The 15,453-nt window shown below is 44.0% G+C and overlaps 2 protein-coding genes across 5 annotated transcripts in view; one reads left to right on the top strand and one right to left on the bottom strand.

The window, feature by feature from the left end:
* Positions 1-726: 726 nt before the first annotated feature.
* On the bottom strand, positions 727-6,521 carry MCFD2 (multiple coagulation factor deficiency 2). Of its 3 annotated transcripts, none has more exons than XM_030446794.1 (4): positions 6,280-6,521; positions 4,212-4,360; positions 3,366-3,525; positions 727-2,196 (listed from the first exon to the last, which is right to left on the bottom strand). In XM_030446794.1, exons 1-4 carry the CDS (start codon positions 6,331-6,333, stop codon positions 2,065-2,067), a joined length of 495 nt encoding a protein of 164 aa, XP_030302654.1. In that variant the 5' UTR covers positions 6,334-6,521; the 3' UTR covers positions 727-2,064. The 3 variants fall into 3 exon arrangements, with proteins under 3 accessions (XP_030302654.1, XP_030302655.1, XP_030302656.1); XM_030446795.1 differs by lacking the exon at positions 6,280-6,521 and adding an exon at positions 5,679-5,920; XM_030446796.1 differs by lacking the exon at positions 6,280-6,521 and adding an exon at positions 5,490-5,638.
* A 110-nt stretch (positions 6,522-6,631) lies between these two features.
* TTC7A (tetratricopeptide repeat domain 7A) overlaps positions 6,632-15,453 on the top strand; it is a 170,372-nt gene continuing 161,550 nt past the window's right edge. The window contains exons 1-3 of one of the 2 annotated variants that reach the window (XM_030446792.1): positions 6,632-6,824; positions 9,440-9,603; positions 11,686-11,854. In XM_030446792.1, coding sequence (XP_030302652.1) covers positions 6,674-6,824; positions 9,440-9,603; positions 11,686-11,854 — 484 coding nt within the window. In that variant the 5' untranslated portion in view covers positions 6,632-6,673. Of the gene's footprint in view, positions 6,825-9,439; positions 9,604-11,685; positions 11,855-12,593; positions 12,628-15,453 lie in introns of those variants that run through there. The other variant, XM_030446793.1, reaches the window with a different exon arrangement.

Below are 15,453 nucleotides of genomic sequence, written 5' to 3'. Positions count from 1 at the left end.
CACTGTTCTTTCTAGGAAAGCAGAAATTTTGTTTTGCTCTTTCTTCATGCATCATGAAATCATGAGAACTAATTTTGTTCTCCATTTTTTGGTAGATTATTTATCTATTTATGCATATTTCTGAACCATTACAAACAATTTTGAAATAGTTGGTGAACAGTGTTCATGCTACCCATGTTTATCATAGTGCTGATGTGAAGCTTTTATGGTGCATGCCTCTTGCCATTTAAAATAGCAGTTAATAATTATATAAGTACAACATACGTATATAAATATGCCCCATGGGTGGTTGCTGAACTAAGTTTATAGACCCGATAAGAAAACCATGATTTTTAAGTCTTTCTCTCAAATAAATCCAAAACTCAGAAGCTTATGCAATACAGGTCCACAGACAACCTGTTTTCAGTGCTCAAAGCAGAGAAGCTTAACCTCTTCTCCCCTCCTCCCTGCAAGTATTTTCTACACTTTCTTCTGATTCAGCATCCACTTCAGATGGATAACCCTCAAAAGAGTGACCTAAAAAATGCCTTAAGTAACTTTCTTTTCAGATGACTACTGGTAAGGGAGATGGGCTTAAAAATACATTAGGTGTTTCTCATGAGGATGTCCAGCCTTGTCTGTCCAGCTCCAGCATGCACAAACCCCAGTTAACTTTTATTGCTTCTACAACCAGCACAAGCCCAGCCACAGAGGTATCAAAACAACTACAAGAAAAAAGGCTGACACTCAGGACTCATTGCACAAACATTTAATCAGAGGAAATAATTTCTTTTACAAATGCATTTCTCTTGTATAAGAATAATTTTGTACAGAAAATAGCTCTTTATACATGTTACAGAAATATGCTAACATTTCGATTCTTAATGGATAGTGATTGAATGAAATTTAAAATTTCAGTTGTTTTAGTCACCAAATATGAATAACATAGAAATACATCACTGCTCTATTATCCTTAAACTGCTTAACTTACCAAGGATTGAGTCAAGACACTGAAAACAGTCCTAGAGCCACATTAATTTGCAAACATGCATGTTGAAACTGTTAGTTATGAACTACCTTTTGAAATTAATACCATAATTTAAGTGTCAAGGAATATGAACTCAGGCAGCATTACTTGCTCACTTAGATTATCCTGTTAGTTAATACTGTAAAAACCAAATTGAACAGAAACTTTTATATTATACTCGTTTACTGTTAATGTGACCTTCAAAATGAGATAGCAGAAGCTACTCTAGTAAATGCTATGCAGCATTAATATACCATATAAATGTAATAAAAATACTTTCATTTTCTTAGGAAAACACCATGGAACGCAGGGAAAAGAAACTGTAAATTAAGATATAAATCTGTGAAGTGTGAGAAGAAATTGAAAAAGATGTGTGTGTGTGTGTGTGTGTATAGATATATGTAAAATGTAAGGGTATGTGAGGGAATACATTTATTTAAAAATACTCAGTTTCTTCAAAGACTGTGTTAAAAGTCCATATGGTATCATATGGACCTCCAACATAGACCACATTCAAATATTTTTCCTCTACAATTACTGTTTCAAGCAGCTGTACTTATATGCAAATTTCCTTTGAAATTAGTGGAAAGGTAAGGACATTTAGCTTTGAAATCCAACTATAGGCAGTAATCATTTCTTGCTTTTTAGGTATTTTATAACTTTCAATAGAAGATGTAAGCAAACAAGTACTATATACCCCAATGACAGGAAAACTGAGAGTTAGTGTATGTACTGTGATTGATATGTGTATTGTGATTTGTGTACCATCTATTTAGTATCCATGCACAGCTACTACAGGGTTTGCCAGCTGTACCCCCTAGGAGTAATGCTGATGCTTCCATGCTTCAAGATTCCAATGTGTGTGGCTATGTTTCATCAGACATGGCTCTCACTCCAAGTTACCCAGTCTCTTAGCAGATAATTTTCAAATAAATGCATCTGGAATTGGTACACCCCTCCTTCTTACAGCACAGAGGTTCATATGAGACATTCATGAAACACATTATACTTGTTCACATTTCCACAGTTAGAAGGAGAACCAAGCCCCTTGCAAAAGCTTATTCCAGCGATTTTGCAAATTCTGCGTAGTCAATGTATCCATCATTGTTCTTATCATCATCTCTTAAGACATCATCTATCAGACTGATCAGCTCTTCTTCTTTCATTGCCTGGGTATGCTCACCACCTTCCTACAGAAACAAAACCACATTGAAGAGTTCAGCAATTCCCACCTAGTGGTATGCATGACAGATGACTGACAACTGATTTTTTGTTATATTTTGTTCATATTAATATTTGGTGCCCAGGTTGGCATAAAGTTTTACTTAATCATTTATACCAATATAAGCAAGTTTTATAGGTGCAAGCTATGAAGTCCGAGTTCTCTGGACTTCAGAACAAGCACTCTGTATCCAGTTAATATTCCTAAGCCAAAAGTTCTAAAGGCTGAACAACATTGGGTAATAATAACAGATGTATTCTTAAATGGATCTTGATGCAGTATTGACAGGATAGTTTGTATACAGTACAGAAACACATTCTTGTGTGTCAGAACTTGCAAAATGCAGAGCTTGACAGCAACAGAGTAGTGAAAAAATCCAGCATCATACTTCAGAGTCAGTCAAATTGGCAGTATCACCCCTTACAAGCAAAGGGGGGATACAAAGAAGTCCCTTTGCACATGAAACAGTGATTACTCTGTTCTCAGGTAGGTATTTTTGGCACAGGTGTATGTAGGAAATTAAGGTATTCTGAACTGTATCTTCAAAGAGGACAGTACAAGAGAATGTGTGAGTATTGTCTTCCTAATGATTGTATCTTCCTACTGTCCTTAAATGTTCCTAGCTGGAAGGAGAATTTGTGTTTAGAAAAAAGCAGACCACAACTTGTTTGTCTAATACTAACTTGTGCAAGAGGTCTCTTACAGTTTGTGTATCCATGGCAGTAACAGTTTGAAGCTGAAACCAGAGGCCCTAGAACCTCAAACATCATTGTATCACATGCTGTTTCTATAAATCCTCATCAGCATTATCCCATTTTGGAGAACTGCCCTTTCTTCCCATCCTTACCTATCAAAGTATCTCCTTTGTCAAATAATTTTTACTCTACAGTCCTTCCTTCCTCTAAAGCTTAAACTACAGTGATGACTTCTTGAAAACTGCAATGTGATACAAAAAGCTGTGATAAAGCTAGTACATTTAAAAATCAAACCAAAACCATGAGGGGCAAAAATAATCCCATTTTCAAGCGAAATTGTAACTGTGCTTAAGATGTGTTACAACCCTTCTGTTCTATGGTAAGCTGCTTTTAGAGAGCCAGATGTTTCCAAACACACATGCCATTACAAAATCCCACCAACCTCTTTGTGAACATGTGATATAGCTGTAGCAAGCTCTAATCCATCTAGCAAATTATTGCCATCGTAATCATGCATTTTGAAATAATGAAGCTGCAACTCTTGTGGAGACATCTCAGATTCTGGTTTCTCAATAACACCTTCCAGATGTTCCATGATGTGTCTGAGAAAGAAAATAAATAAACAAAGTGTACAAGGTATCAGTCAATATTCTGTTTACATCAAACATCGTTTTTGCTCAGACAGTCCAGTACACCCTCTAAGAGCACCCTGGATAACCCAAAGTTACAGTTTTATACCAAGATGAAGGTGGTACAAAGGTTGTTTGTTGTAGGTGCTGCAGTGAGCTCTAACATGTTACGTAGCTATTTCTGTTCCTATTGGCCTGCTTAGCAAACTCTCAAACAACTGAATCAGTGCCCAAAACCTCCTTTTGGCTGTCTTCCAAAGCACAGGAACTGAAGGAAGATTTTTCCAAGTCAAACATGAAGTATTTAGGGAGTTTTATTTGCTGCTACCAGCTTTGTCTGTATGAACAAGCAAATGAGAAAAAAACCCGCTCACTCTACCTGTTAAGAACATGATTTTATCTAAAGTCTGTTTATCTAGGTAAGATGGATTATTGTACTAAATTATTTATAGTATGAGCAGCGCTAAAGGCTCCAGAGAGACCTTTCTAGGTCTAGTATCTCTAGAAACTTACTGAGCAAGCATGTCTCTTATCTGACTCCATTTAGACATACAACATCCTGAGAAAAGTGTGCCCTAGGCTTAAGTCCAACTCATGTACCAAGAGATAAGGAAACCACTAAGAAATAATTTTACATTTTTAGAGCACAGAACACATACTCTTTATCTTGTACCAAGTTCTTATCAAGGCGAATATTTGCATGTTGACTCTCTCCTCCGTGATCCACAGCTAAGGCAGAGGCAAAGAATGCAGCCAGAAAGATGAAATGCAGACGTATTCTAGAAATCCTTTGGGCCATCATGATCTCCTACAACAAGGAAAACGTTTCAACCTCCCCCTTAAAGCCCCAGACACATGAAAAATAGCACAAGCACAAGTCCTATGAGGTGAGGCTGAGGGAGCTGGGGGTGTTCAGTCTGGAGAAGAGGAGGCTCAGGGGAGACCTCATCACTCTCTACAGCTCCCTGAAAGGAGGTTGGAGCCAGGGGGGGGTTGGGCTCTTTTCCCAGGCAACTCTCAGCAAGACAAGAGGGCACGGTCTCAAGTTGTGCCAGGGGAGGTTTAGGTTGGACATTAGAAAGAACATCTTTACCGAGAGGGTGATCAAGCATTGGAATGGGCTGCCCAGGGAAGTAGTGGATTCTCCATCCCTGGAGATATTTAAAAAGAGACTGGATGTGGCACTCAGTGCCATGGTCTGGTAACCACAGTGGTAGTGGATCAAGGGTTGGACTTGTTGATCTCAGAGGTCCCAGACGATTCTATGCTTCTATGAAATGCAATCTACTTTCAGCAGATTTACAGAGGGCTTAAAAATAACTCCACTATGTTCTGTAATAGAAGAATTTGCTTCATTTCAAGCCCTTAGCAAGCAGATCACCAACGAGCTCCAATTAAGAATTTCTCTGAGGGTCCCTATTTCTATGAAGTACGCAGGGATTTTCACAAAATTACTATTTCTTTGTTGTTTTCCATGCCATGAGCATGCACTCTTCAGCCATCCCAGCCTCTCCACTGAGCCTCTAGGCAACCCACCACACCAGCATCACCCAGACCTGCCCCACCGCTGCGGGAGCAAAGGGGTCTTCAGGGGCCGCGTATAATTAGCAGATCTATTAAGCCCACAAAGCCTAAATCAGATACAGCTTTAATAACGCAACGCTCATGGCAGCAACCTGGCAGGCAACCAAAGGCCACCTCAGCGGGGTGCGCAGTGCCGGGACGCGGGGAACTGACGAGCCCATCGTTCCCTTCGCCATCTCTGTTCGTCGCCCGCCGAGGCAACCCCCGGTGCGCAGCCCTGACAGCTGACACCGCACCGGCACCGCTCTTCTTTCCCGCCTGCCCGGGACTCCGCGAAACCCCCGCCCAGGCCGCAGCCACGCCCGCTCCCGCCCTGGCTGCCAGAGACGCCTGGCCGCCGCCAGGCTACGCACCCTCCGACCGGATGTCGGGTGTCGGCCGCCGGTCCTGTCCGGGCCGTGCCTCCCGGGGGCTGCGGTGTCCGGGCAGGTGTCTGCGGGCTGCGGGCGGGCGGGGAACCATCCCCGGCCTCACCTCTGACCCCACGCACCCGCCGCGCTCCGGCTCCAGCCCCGCCCCCCCCGCGCCCCCATTGGCTGCACCTTTCCGCCTCGCGGGGCTACGTCACCGCTCATGGCATTCCACGTGGAGCCCTCGCAGAGGGGCAGGGGGCGCCCCGCCCACCGCAGGGAGGGGGCGACCGCGCCGCCGCCGGGGTGAGCCCGGTACCGGCCCCGGTGAGGAGAGGCCCTCTCCTTGCGGAGGGCGTGCCCAGAGGATCCAAGCAGCCGCGCTCCGGGCGGAGCCGAGAGGAAAGGGGACGGCAGTGCGAGCGCCGGGAGGGCGGGACGGGGCACTGTGTGTCCCCGCCCATCCCAGTGGCAGCGCCTCGCACTATCCGCTGGCTCTGCTTTCCGCGCCTTGCCGCCCTTACCCCGCCGGTCTATAAACTCTTCTCTTTCGCTTCCCCCCTTACCCCGTGTCGAAGGCCTCGTTATTTTATTCCCAGCACCTCCACGGGGGCCCCGACCTCGGGCACCGCCGTGGGCTTTTGTTACGGGTGCGCTGGAGCGTTCCTTCGTGCTGAAATCGCCATTGGGGGAGGAGGGGAGAGAGGGGTGGGAACGGCTGACAGAGGAGGCGCGGGGTTCAGGTGGCTTTCGAGGGTCATGGTAGGGGAGCGGCGCCGCCGGCCCTTCTCACCGAGGAAGGGAGCCCTCGGTGTTCATGCCCAGCGTCCCGCGAGTCCCGCTGCATGTGGCAGGCGGAGGGCAGCTGGGTGGGAGCGGTGCGCTTGGAGGGCCGCGGGACTGGGACAGCGTCGGCACATGCAGGGGCCACGGTTCTCCGGTCCGAGCGTCAAGTGAGGGGCGAGCAGGGAGGGCGAGCCAGGAACGAGCCGTTGTCCTCGGCGGCAGGCCCGGGGCAGAGTCATCCCGCCCGCGCACACCCCGCTGGGCACCCCGGGGGCGGGCGGGGCCGGCGCCGCCCACCCAGAGCGATGTCCCCGCTCAAGCTCCAAGCATCTCCCTGGCGCTGCCGCCGGGGACTCCCCGCCGGGCCGGGCGGGGCGGGACAGGCCCGGGCCGGCGCTAAGATGGCGGCCAAGGGCTTGCACTCGCACGTGAAGCTGGAGATCGAGCGGTGCCGGGCGGAGGGGCGGTGGGATCAGCTCCAACACCTGGCCCAGCAGCTGCTGCCACAGACACGGAACCCGCAGAAGACGGCGGGGGTCGACGATGGTGCGGGTAAGCGGCGGGGGGGTGGCAGGGTGGAGCAGAGCGGCGGGGTGGCCGCCGTTACCCGACCGCCCGGGTATAGGGCAGCGGCGGGGCCGACTTCACCATCCGTGCCGCCGCCCGGGGCTCGGCACCCCCGGCCCGGTGGGCTGGCGTAAGCGGGAGCTACGGCTGCCACCTCAGCAGGAGTTGCCGGAGTGTCGGCGGGGATAGCGGGGTGCTGCCTCGGCCCCGCGCTGAGGGGGAGGGATAGATGGATGTGTGGATTTGTGCCTCTGCTGCGGTGGAAGCCCAGGAGCCGGCGTTCAGGAGGAAAACCCTGCGCTCCTTCTTCATGTCACCGCTTCCGAGCCCCTCGGGCTGCGAAGAGAAATGCATTGCTGGGGGCTGTCAGTGTGAGCAAGGGGCAGCGGCGCCTGCTCGGTGGCTTCTGCGTGTTTGGGACGTCTGGGGAGCTCCTGGATGCAGGTGGCCTCGGTGCTACCCTTAATTCCACAACCTGGGCTGGGCTGCGGCCAGGCTACCGACCGAAATCTTCCGTGTTTAGAAATGGCTCAGTTTCTCGATACGTGTGGTGCTGATTCCCTCTTGTATCCTTCTCACCCGCTATGGATGCCTTTAAGTTGTCTCCCTACGCTTCTGAAAGGGACTGCTGTATTTAAAGGCTTGGGCTCATCCACGTATCTTTTCATATCTAAGACACGTTGCATAAAGAGCAAGAATATATATATATATATATATAATTTTTTTTCCCTGTTACAACATTCTACCTAGCTTATTTCTAAATGAAATTGTTTGCAAGAAAAGAGGCAGCCTGACTTAGAAATATAAAATTATGTGTCTGTAGTCAACATCAATAAGTTGTAAAGAGGTCCTGATCCTGGACACCACACTGGTACAAGAAGCTCTGCTGTTCAAGTCGGAGCGGTTACTTCCAAGAATAAACCAGCTTCTTTAGAGGAGTGTTTCTAGGATGTGGCCCTAGAGTTAATTGATGCGTGCTGGAGGGCAATAAACTTCACAGTGGGAAAGCATGGTGGGGGGATGCTGGTAGCTTAATACATGTTGATTTATGAGTTGTTCCAAGTGTGTACGTGATTAAGATCAAACCCTGTGTTGAGAACCACATGGCCAACCTTTGAACTTGAGTCATGTTTCAACAGTGCTTCTTGGGTGCAGAGGTCATCGTGGAATCGGGAGGCATTAATAGTTGAAGAGTTCATATTAGTTTGTTTCCTTGTAGTTAAAAGGTGTAACAACAGTATGATTGCTGTAAAACCATTGTTTGTTAATATGATGCTGTGTTGCTATAACTTGCTCGTTACAAGAGTAATGTTTTGCTATAGCTACAGAACTTTTCTTCCAGCAAGGAACTAGCTACAGTTTTGTGTTTCTGGAAACGAGTGTGCCTGGATGGGATTTTTTTAATAGTACTGTTTGCTTTGAGAGATAGTGTATACTTATTTCTTAATTGTATATGGTCATATAATTCCTCAAGTTTGGTTAAGAGTGTTCTGAAAAGCTCTTCAGTGTTCTGTAGGAATTATTGCATGCAAGCTTGGGGGGAAATACAGTTGAATGTTTTTCCTTCCAATTTAATGTACGTGTACTTCATTCATGCAAGTTAGTTGTAGATCTGCAGTTGAGTAGGAACAGCCATGGTTATGATATGTTGTGCAGCTGAACACAACAAAAAATTCTGTATGTATCATATAGTTAGTAAGTGGGGATAAGTTGTCCCATGGACTGAAAATATAAAAGTAGCTACACTATCGTGTTTCCTGCATTCTAGAATTTCAGACTTCGAAATGTGAAGTATATCTGAAATGTAGGGTTTGGCTCTTTGATTTACAAAGACTTTCTTACCCTGTTTGTCCCACTAGTCAGCTGCTTGAGGTACTACTTTTATGGATAAATGAACCACGGAACTGGTGCCATTGTGCAAGAAATGCAAGTATCTCTGGAAGATGAAACTTCCTTTTTCAGCTTATGATTGCAACATTGCATCGTTCTTCATGCATCCAGTGCTAATCCCTATGTTTGAGTTTGTTCTTTGGAACTCTGAACAAGAATGGGTTGTAATGTATAAATAGTTTTATAGGGCATGTTAATTATGTCAGTGGATCCAGCCTTTCTCGTCTTTAGTAATGGATGTGTACAATGTGTTTAAATTCTCTACTTTTTTTTTTTTTTTTTTTTTGTAAACTTTCTGGAAAATCTTAAAAGTTTCTGATGTAGTTACTGCTCTGCAGTGAAAGCCATAGCTTATTTGCAGCCCAAAGAATGTGTTTCATGCTTGTACGTTTGTAAATCTAAAGCATGCACTTAAATGTTTTCAAAGATTGGTCTTGTGCTTTTGAAAGGGAGTTCTGTGGTGCAAACTCTTAACTTTCATATTAGTGACAATACAAGAATAAATCGTGGTGTCAAAATTAAAAGATTTGTTAGGGAATATCATCAAGGAAATGTCAGTTCATTTTTTTTTTCTGTCTCATTTCTTCCTTTTCCCCTCATTTGAATTACTGTTTATGTGTCTCAAAGCTGTGATGTTTTGGTTTTGTAATGCTGTTTGTCAAGAGGATGGCACTAAGTAATGTTTCTTGTTGTTTGGTATGTGCTTTCAGAGGACTACAGGAATATGCTGCTTGCAGAGGCTCTGCTAGAAAAATGTTTGAAGGAAAACTTTGCCAAACTGAAGGACTCCATTCCACTGTCAGAGGAGAGTGATCCAAAACTGAGTGAAGCTAAACAGTATCTCACAAATATCTTAAGCAGAGGAAAAATACAAGTAAGTGAGCTCTGTCATTGTAATTTCTGCCAAATGGATGTGTTTCGTATGGTTATTAGTCTGATACCAGTTGTTGGTGTTGCATCTTCGTGTTCCTTTATGTACGGAGCTGGACTGTTGATTATTATTAATAGACTGGTAATTCAGTGCCCCTTTGCACTGTCTTTTGTTGGGAGACTTGTTTTTTCATAGGCCAACCAGTTATGTGCTACAAGTATATACATACTGTGTGCGCTTGCAGCCTAGAAGGCCAACCATATCCATGCACCAAAAGAAGTGTGGCTAACAGGTTGAGGGAGGTGATTCTTTTTATCTACTCTGCTCTCATGAGACCCCACCTGGAGTACCAAGTTTTGGGGGCCCCAGCACAGGAAGGACATGGACCTGTTGGTGTGAGTCCAGAGGAGGGCCACAAAAATAATCAGGGGTAGGAGCACCTCCTGTGAAGAAAGGCTTAGAGTTGGGGTTGTTCATCCTAGAGAAGAGGAGGCTCTGGGGAGATCTTGTAAGTGGCCTTCCAGTACCTGAAGGGGGCCTACAGGAAACCTAGGGAGGGACTTTTTACAAGGGAGTGCGTAGTGATATGATGAAGGGGAACAGTTTCAAACTGGGAGAGTAGCTTTAGATTTGATATTAGGAAGAAATTCTTTGCTGTGAGAGCGATGAGACACTGGAACAGGCTGCCCAGAGAAGTTGCGGCTGCCCCCTCCCTGGCAGTGTTCAAGGCTGGGTTGGATGGGGCTTTGAGCAGCCTGGTCTGGTGGGAAGTGTCCCTTCCCATGGCAGGGGGTTTGGAACCAGATGTGGTGTGAGTCCAGGATTACAGTCTTGCATTGCTTTTAGCCTCTGTAAGAGAAGTTACGTAAAGCTATGCTTTTATTTTGTGGTCTGTTTGTGTGGTTGGCAGCTGCCTGTCAACTCAGCTGCAGAGCTGTAGGAGTGTTTTAAGACTCTGCCTCGATGCCTATTGCTGTGTTGGTGTCCTTGGACACACAGTTGCATAACTGTATTTAAAAAGATGATCAGTTGCAACAGTCTGTTCTAGACCTGTATTACTTTTTGGCCTGAACTTGTAGTCTAGTTATCTCGTGAGTGTTATACTGTTTTCATGTTGTTTCCAGGGAGCAAGTCTGCAGTTGATTTTCCAGGGAAGTTCCTTGTTCTTAATTCTTGAAAGTTGGTGTATTTAAAACACTAAGGAGGGAGGAAAGAAAGGGGAGTCCACACAACCCTTTTTCTTTATAGTTTATCCCCAGCAACAGCTGAACCACTGAGTTCTCGCAGATCTTGGTGTTAAGTTTACATGCACGAATTGCCATTACTGTTTCTTGGCTAGTGGTGGCTTGGCTACTTGTGCAGCACTGTCCCTATATTGACTGCATGTATTTAAAAATGAATGAAAAAGCTAAGGTACCTTTTCCTGCTTTCCCAAGCATAAGAAGGGTTTGAAGAGGTTGTTCGTGTAATTTTTTGTTTGGGTTTTTGTTTGTTTGTTTGTTTTTGTTTGCTTGTTTTTTTATTTTTTTATAAGGACTGCTATGGGTGTTTTAAATATTTAAGGAAACATTCAAATCTTAGACACAGCAGGCATGCCTTCTGTTTTTCTACTGTTGCCTGAAAATTCTTTAATAAGTTATGAATTTATTTGATTTTTCTCTTTAATTAAATGTGTAAAAGGAAGGAGAGCATTTGACTAAAATATGAAGGTTTCTGCTTAGCTTAAAAGAAGGGGATTTTCTTGGTGTGCATGTAAGTAGTTTAGTTTTGACAATGCCAGGCTTTTATGTGATCTGTGGCTGGTGAATTGATAGAGTGGGTCAGCTGAAACCAAAAAGCGGGCTTGCAAGTGTGTATTTGCAAACTGATCTCCAAAGTAGTTGTGTTACCTCTATTGCCTGCTGCTCTCATGAGCATAGCCCTAAGACCTCTAGACACTTAAATCCTTCCTACTTTGGCCTGTGGAGCTAGCAATGTTGAAGGGAAACTGTTATGTATCTGCTTAATTTGTTATGAAGTACTCCATTCTTGCTGGCTGCTATTTTACCACATAAACATTCTTTTCCTTTCCCCACTTTATTTCAGGCTAAGTTTATGACAGAGGCTATGCTGATCCTAGGAAAACTTCATTATGTGGAGGGATCCTACAGAGATGCCATCAGTATGTATGCAAGGGCAACAATGGATGACCTCTCAGCCACAGGTGAACCCCTGTACATTCTGCGTTTGGTAACTGAAGCCTTCGTTATTAAAGGTAAAAGACCATGTATGCATATTTGAAGTATGCTGTGTTTAGGTTGAAGTTGAAGGTATTTCTTCAAGTGATTTGATTGGAGTAGAGCTAGGGCACTGTTCTATGCTTTAGAAAATCCCACTGGCTATGGTCTGTGTAGTTTAAACTTAAAGGCATTATAGATTCCTAGTCCATGGTTTTTAAACTTGCCTGGTTTGTAAAGTGAAGCTTGAAATTGGAAATCTGTTGGCTGTAAGCATCACACTTGAGCTTGTGTGTCCATTTTGGGAAAATATAGATCACTCAGCTAAATGGGGGGCTACTGCTTTCTCTTAGAAAGAGTTCATCTACTTGTAAATTTTAATCATTTCTGTGGAGTAAGCAAGGATGATGTTTCCAAGTTTAAAACTCTGGACTAAGAGAATTATGTGCTTTCAAAGCAGGTAGTATATTTTTGCAATGCATGTCTCACAGTATCAGACCTTTGTACAAACAGGAATCTCTCCTTCCCCTTGTAATTTTACAGATGTTGCACTGTTTGAGAGATCCTAATAAAAACTGCCGCTATGGGTAGTGAAATTGCATTTCCTTTTTTGAGTGGGGGAAAGGAAGACCCTCGTCAGTTTCTGACTTTGGGGGGAAAAAAGATCAGTAATCTTCTCCTTCATTTGCTTTCAGTTCCTTTATAAATGTTGCTCAAGTACCGCTACCTATCTACTGCTTTCTACTCTTTTCAGCATGTCCACCAGCTAATTAGGTGAATGAGAACTCTGATGATCAGATACCTTCAACTGGTATGTAAAAGAGTGAAACCAAATCAACCCCAAATCATGATCTCACCCAGTTATTCTGCTTTTTTGAAACCCTGTTTGTGCTGCTTTGCTTGCTTTGATTTTGTTTTCTGTGGTACTAGTTGAATCTGCTTCATTAACAAGTGTTTGTGGAGCAGGACTCATTTACTTGTAACTCACACTAACACTTGCATGGCACAAAGGAGTGAGTAACCTGGAGTGCATTCATAGCAGTGTATTTAAGAGCAGTTATCAGTGCACTCTAGAGTTTGGAGGAGATGCACTGTCCTCACTGGGAGCTGGATAAGGCCCTTGGTGAGGTGTGAATGTAATGATAAGGTATGCATGGACACTGATGGAATGACACTGTGTACAGCCTTTTCTATGGTGTTGACTACTTAACTTGTGGGTAGACATTCTGGGGTGTGGAGGTGTTTGCCTCAGAGGATCAGGCCATTTTTTTTTTTCCTCATATGGTTTAGCAGGGAACATAATGTTGTATGGTCCCTGTGTTTGTGTATAAACTGTAAGGAGGTCCTGCCATTGCAGAGCAGCCTTTGTGCTATTACTATTTAATGCTCTTATCCTCCGTTATGATTATTTTCAGATTAGCCAAGATACCAAGGGTGTAGTAAATCACTCAGTATTCTACTGAAGTTTCTGACAGAGAAAAGTCCATCATAGTGGAGCTTGCCCAGCTGAGTTTGGAGAGTGCCCTCACTGCTAAGATCATTGTTGCTCCATGACAGGTGCTCAGCCTTCCAGTCTCAAAGAAATAAGCCATTAGAAATGTTAGAAATTTGTACAGGTATTTGTGGCAATAGCAGTGTGGATTTAAATTTTCATCCAGGCTAGCTCTGCAGGGTAGGTGACAGCATGGAGCTTAAATATTTAAAATTAATTTAGACATTATGCTGAAGACTTTTCTTCGTCCCGTTTTTCATTTGTTAACTCTGCAGAGATTCAGCTGACCCATACCATGTTATTGCTTTTGGTTGAATGACTGTTATCCTATGTAAGCTGAAACCTTGTTTAAAGGACCCTCTTGAACATTGCTGGAAAGAAAATTTTTACAGGGATTGTTTAGGCAACAGTCTGGAAAAGCTTCAGTTTTGTTTTTATTTCAAGGCAGAACTTGGGTTCTCTGCTTAATTTCATACTCTAGTTTTCTGTAATGGGAGAAAATAGTTGGTTTGACAGGGTATCTCTGTTTATCCAACATTAATTAAACACGAGAAACTTTGTATTTCTTCTTAGTATGAACCTGGCACCAACCTTGGTTTGTGTAGCTAGTATTGGTGGGTTGTGTTTATATGCTGAATGATGGTGTAAATTATCAAGCACTCAGGATTATGCTGGAAGGGTCATGGAATGAAGACAAATCAAATCACAGGAACTCACAGTTACCCTTTTACTTGTGCCAATACCCTTTGGCTTATTAGAAACAAGCCAAAATATAATGAGGAAGATATGGAATACAGGAAGAGGAGCTTCATAGATATAGTCAGTGGTAGCAATAAAATGTGAACCAGCAAAACTGAGCTTGGTATTTTTAGAACATCTTTTGTGCTCCACAGTACAGTTGGACATTGAGCTAAATCTGTAGGATCTTCCTCTGAAGATCCATAGCATGCAGTAGGTTTGTATTATGGTAGGATTTCCACCCTTATGGTTGGACTGCTGAAGTTGAACAGAGGAAAAAGTTTGTTGCTTGCCTTGTACAGTATGCTTCCACTCACAGGGAGTATCAAGCAGTAAGCATTGAAATTATTTTTGAAAGTAGGGACTTGGGCAGTTGGCAAGTCACAGAAGAAACTGCAGAGAGAGAAGGACTCTTTCAGTTTCTCAACTGACTGCTTCTCCTTGCCCAGTTTCTAAATCCCTGTATTGCGAGGAGTTCTTTGTGCACTGTGAGTAGAGCTCTAACAATAGTGGTGGTTTTTTTGTTTGTTTGCTTTTGGTTTGTTTAGGTTTTTTTCATGATGACTAATTTGGACCTCTTACAGTTAGTGAATAGGTGGTTGGTCTGTACTTGTCTCCTTCCTCTCCATCCTCCATGAAGGTAATCACAGCACTGCAGATAATCTCTAATGCAAGCAGTTCTGTCTATTGCAAAAATCAGTACTGAGTAAGCAAACTTACTGTCATTTTGCTTCATTTGCTAATTTTGCTCTCACTTGGGTGATGATGTGGCTTCATTGCTTGGAGTTGTCCATTCAAAACAAGCAAAAAATACTTCACAACAACATAACTGCCAGAGCCCATTGCTCTCCTCCCACTGGCTGCGCTTGATGCAGAAACCCTGCAGAGATGTGACTGCTCCCAGAGGATAAATCTTCCTGGTAGCCCGGTAGGTCACAAGTTAACCTTTTACAAAGCCAAGTATAGCTCTAGCTAGGGCTTCAGCATATGTAAATTCCAAGTTTGTAGAAAGACTCCTATGTTGCAATGTTTGTTGCACAGCCTTTCTTGCTGTGCTGGCTCAAGGCGACTGGATGTGTGGTATCAGAGCTGCTGCAAGATGGGTCAGCCCCATGCAGGGGAGCTCTCTCTGTCCATCAGACAAGCTCTCAGACCAGGTACTGGGCTTTATCCACCTGGAGTTAAAGCTTTAACAGTCTCACAACCTCTCTGTCTCCTTTTCTCCTAGTTCTTTCTGCAGTAATTTTTGTGTAGTTACTGGCTGTTTTTAGCTCAGGATGGGTTTAATTTGTGCAGCTCCAGTCTGAACTCTCTGTACAGTCATAAGTTGGCAGTTCTGTGGTGATTCATCATCTCTTCAAATGGCATCTGATAGATGAAGTGTGTGCTGCTGTACAATACAGCCTC

The sequence above is a fragment of the Calypte anna genome, chromosome 3, assembly GCF_003957555.1.
Source record: "Calypte anna isolate BGI_N300 chromosome 3, bCalAnn1_v1.p, whole genome shotgun sequence".
Classification (NCBI taxonomy): Eukaryota; Metazoa; Chordata; class Aves; order Apodiformes; family Trochilidae; genus Calypte; species Calypte anna.
The sequence above is the reverse complement of the archived record's forward strand: the minus strand, read 5'-3'. Positions and strand labels throughout refer to the sequence as shown.

Coding starts and splice junctions, on each gene's coding strand:
- MCFD2 (XM_030446794.1), bottom strand. CDS start 6,333: ATGCAGCGGGACTCGCGGGACGCTGGGCATGAACACCGAGGGCTCCCT. Junction 4,361..6,279: donor ACCGAGGGCTCCCTTCCTCG/GTGAGAAGGGCC, acceptor TCCTTGTTGTAG/GAGATCATGATGGCCCAAAG. Junction 2,197..3,365: donor TATCACATGTTCACAAAGAG/GTTGGTGGGATT, acceptor TTGTTTCTGTAG/GAAGGTGGTGAGCATACCCA.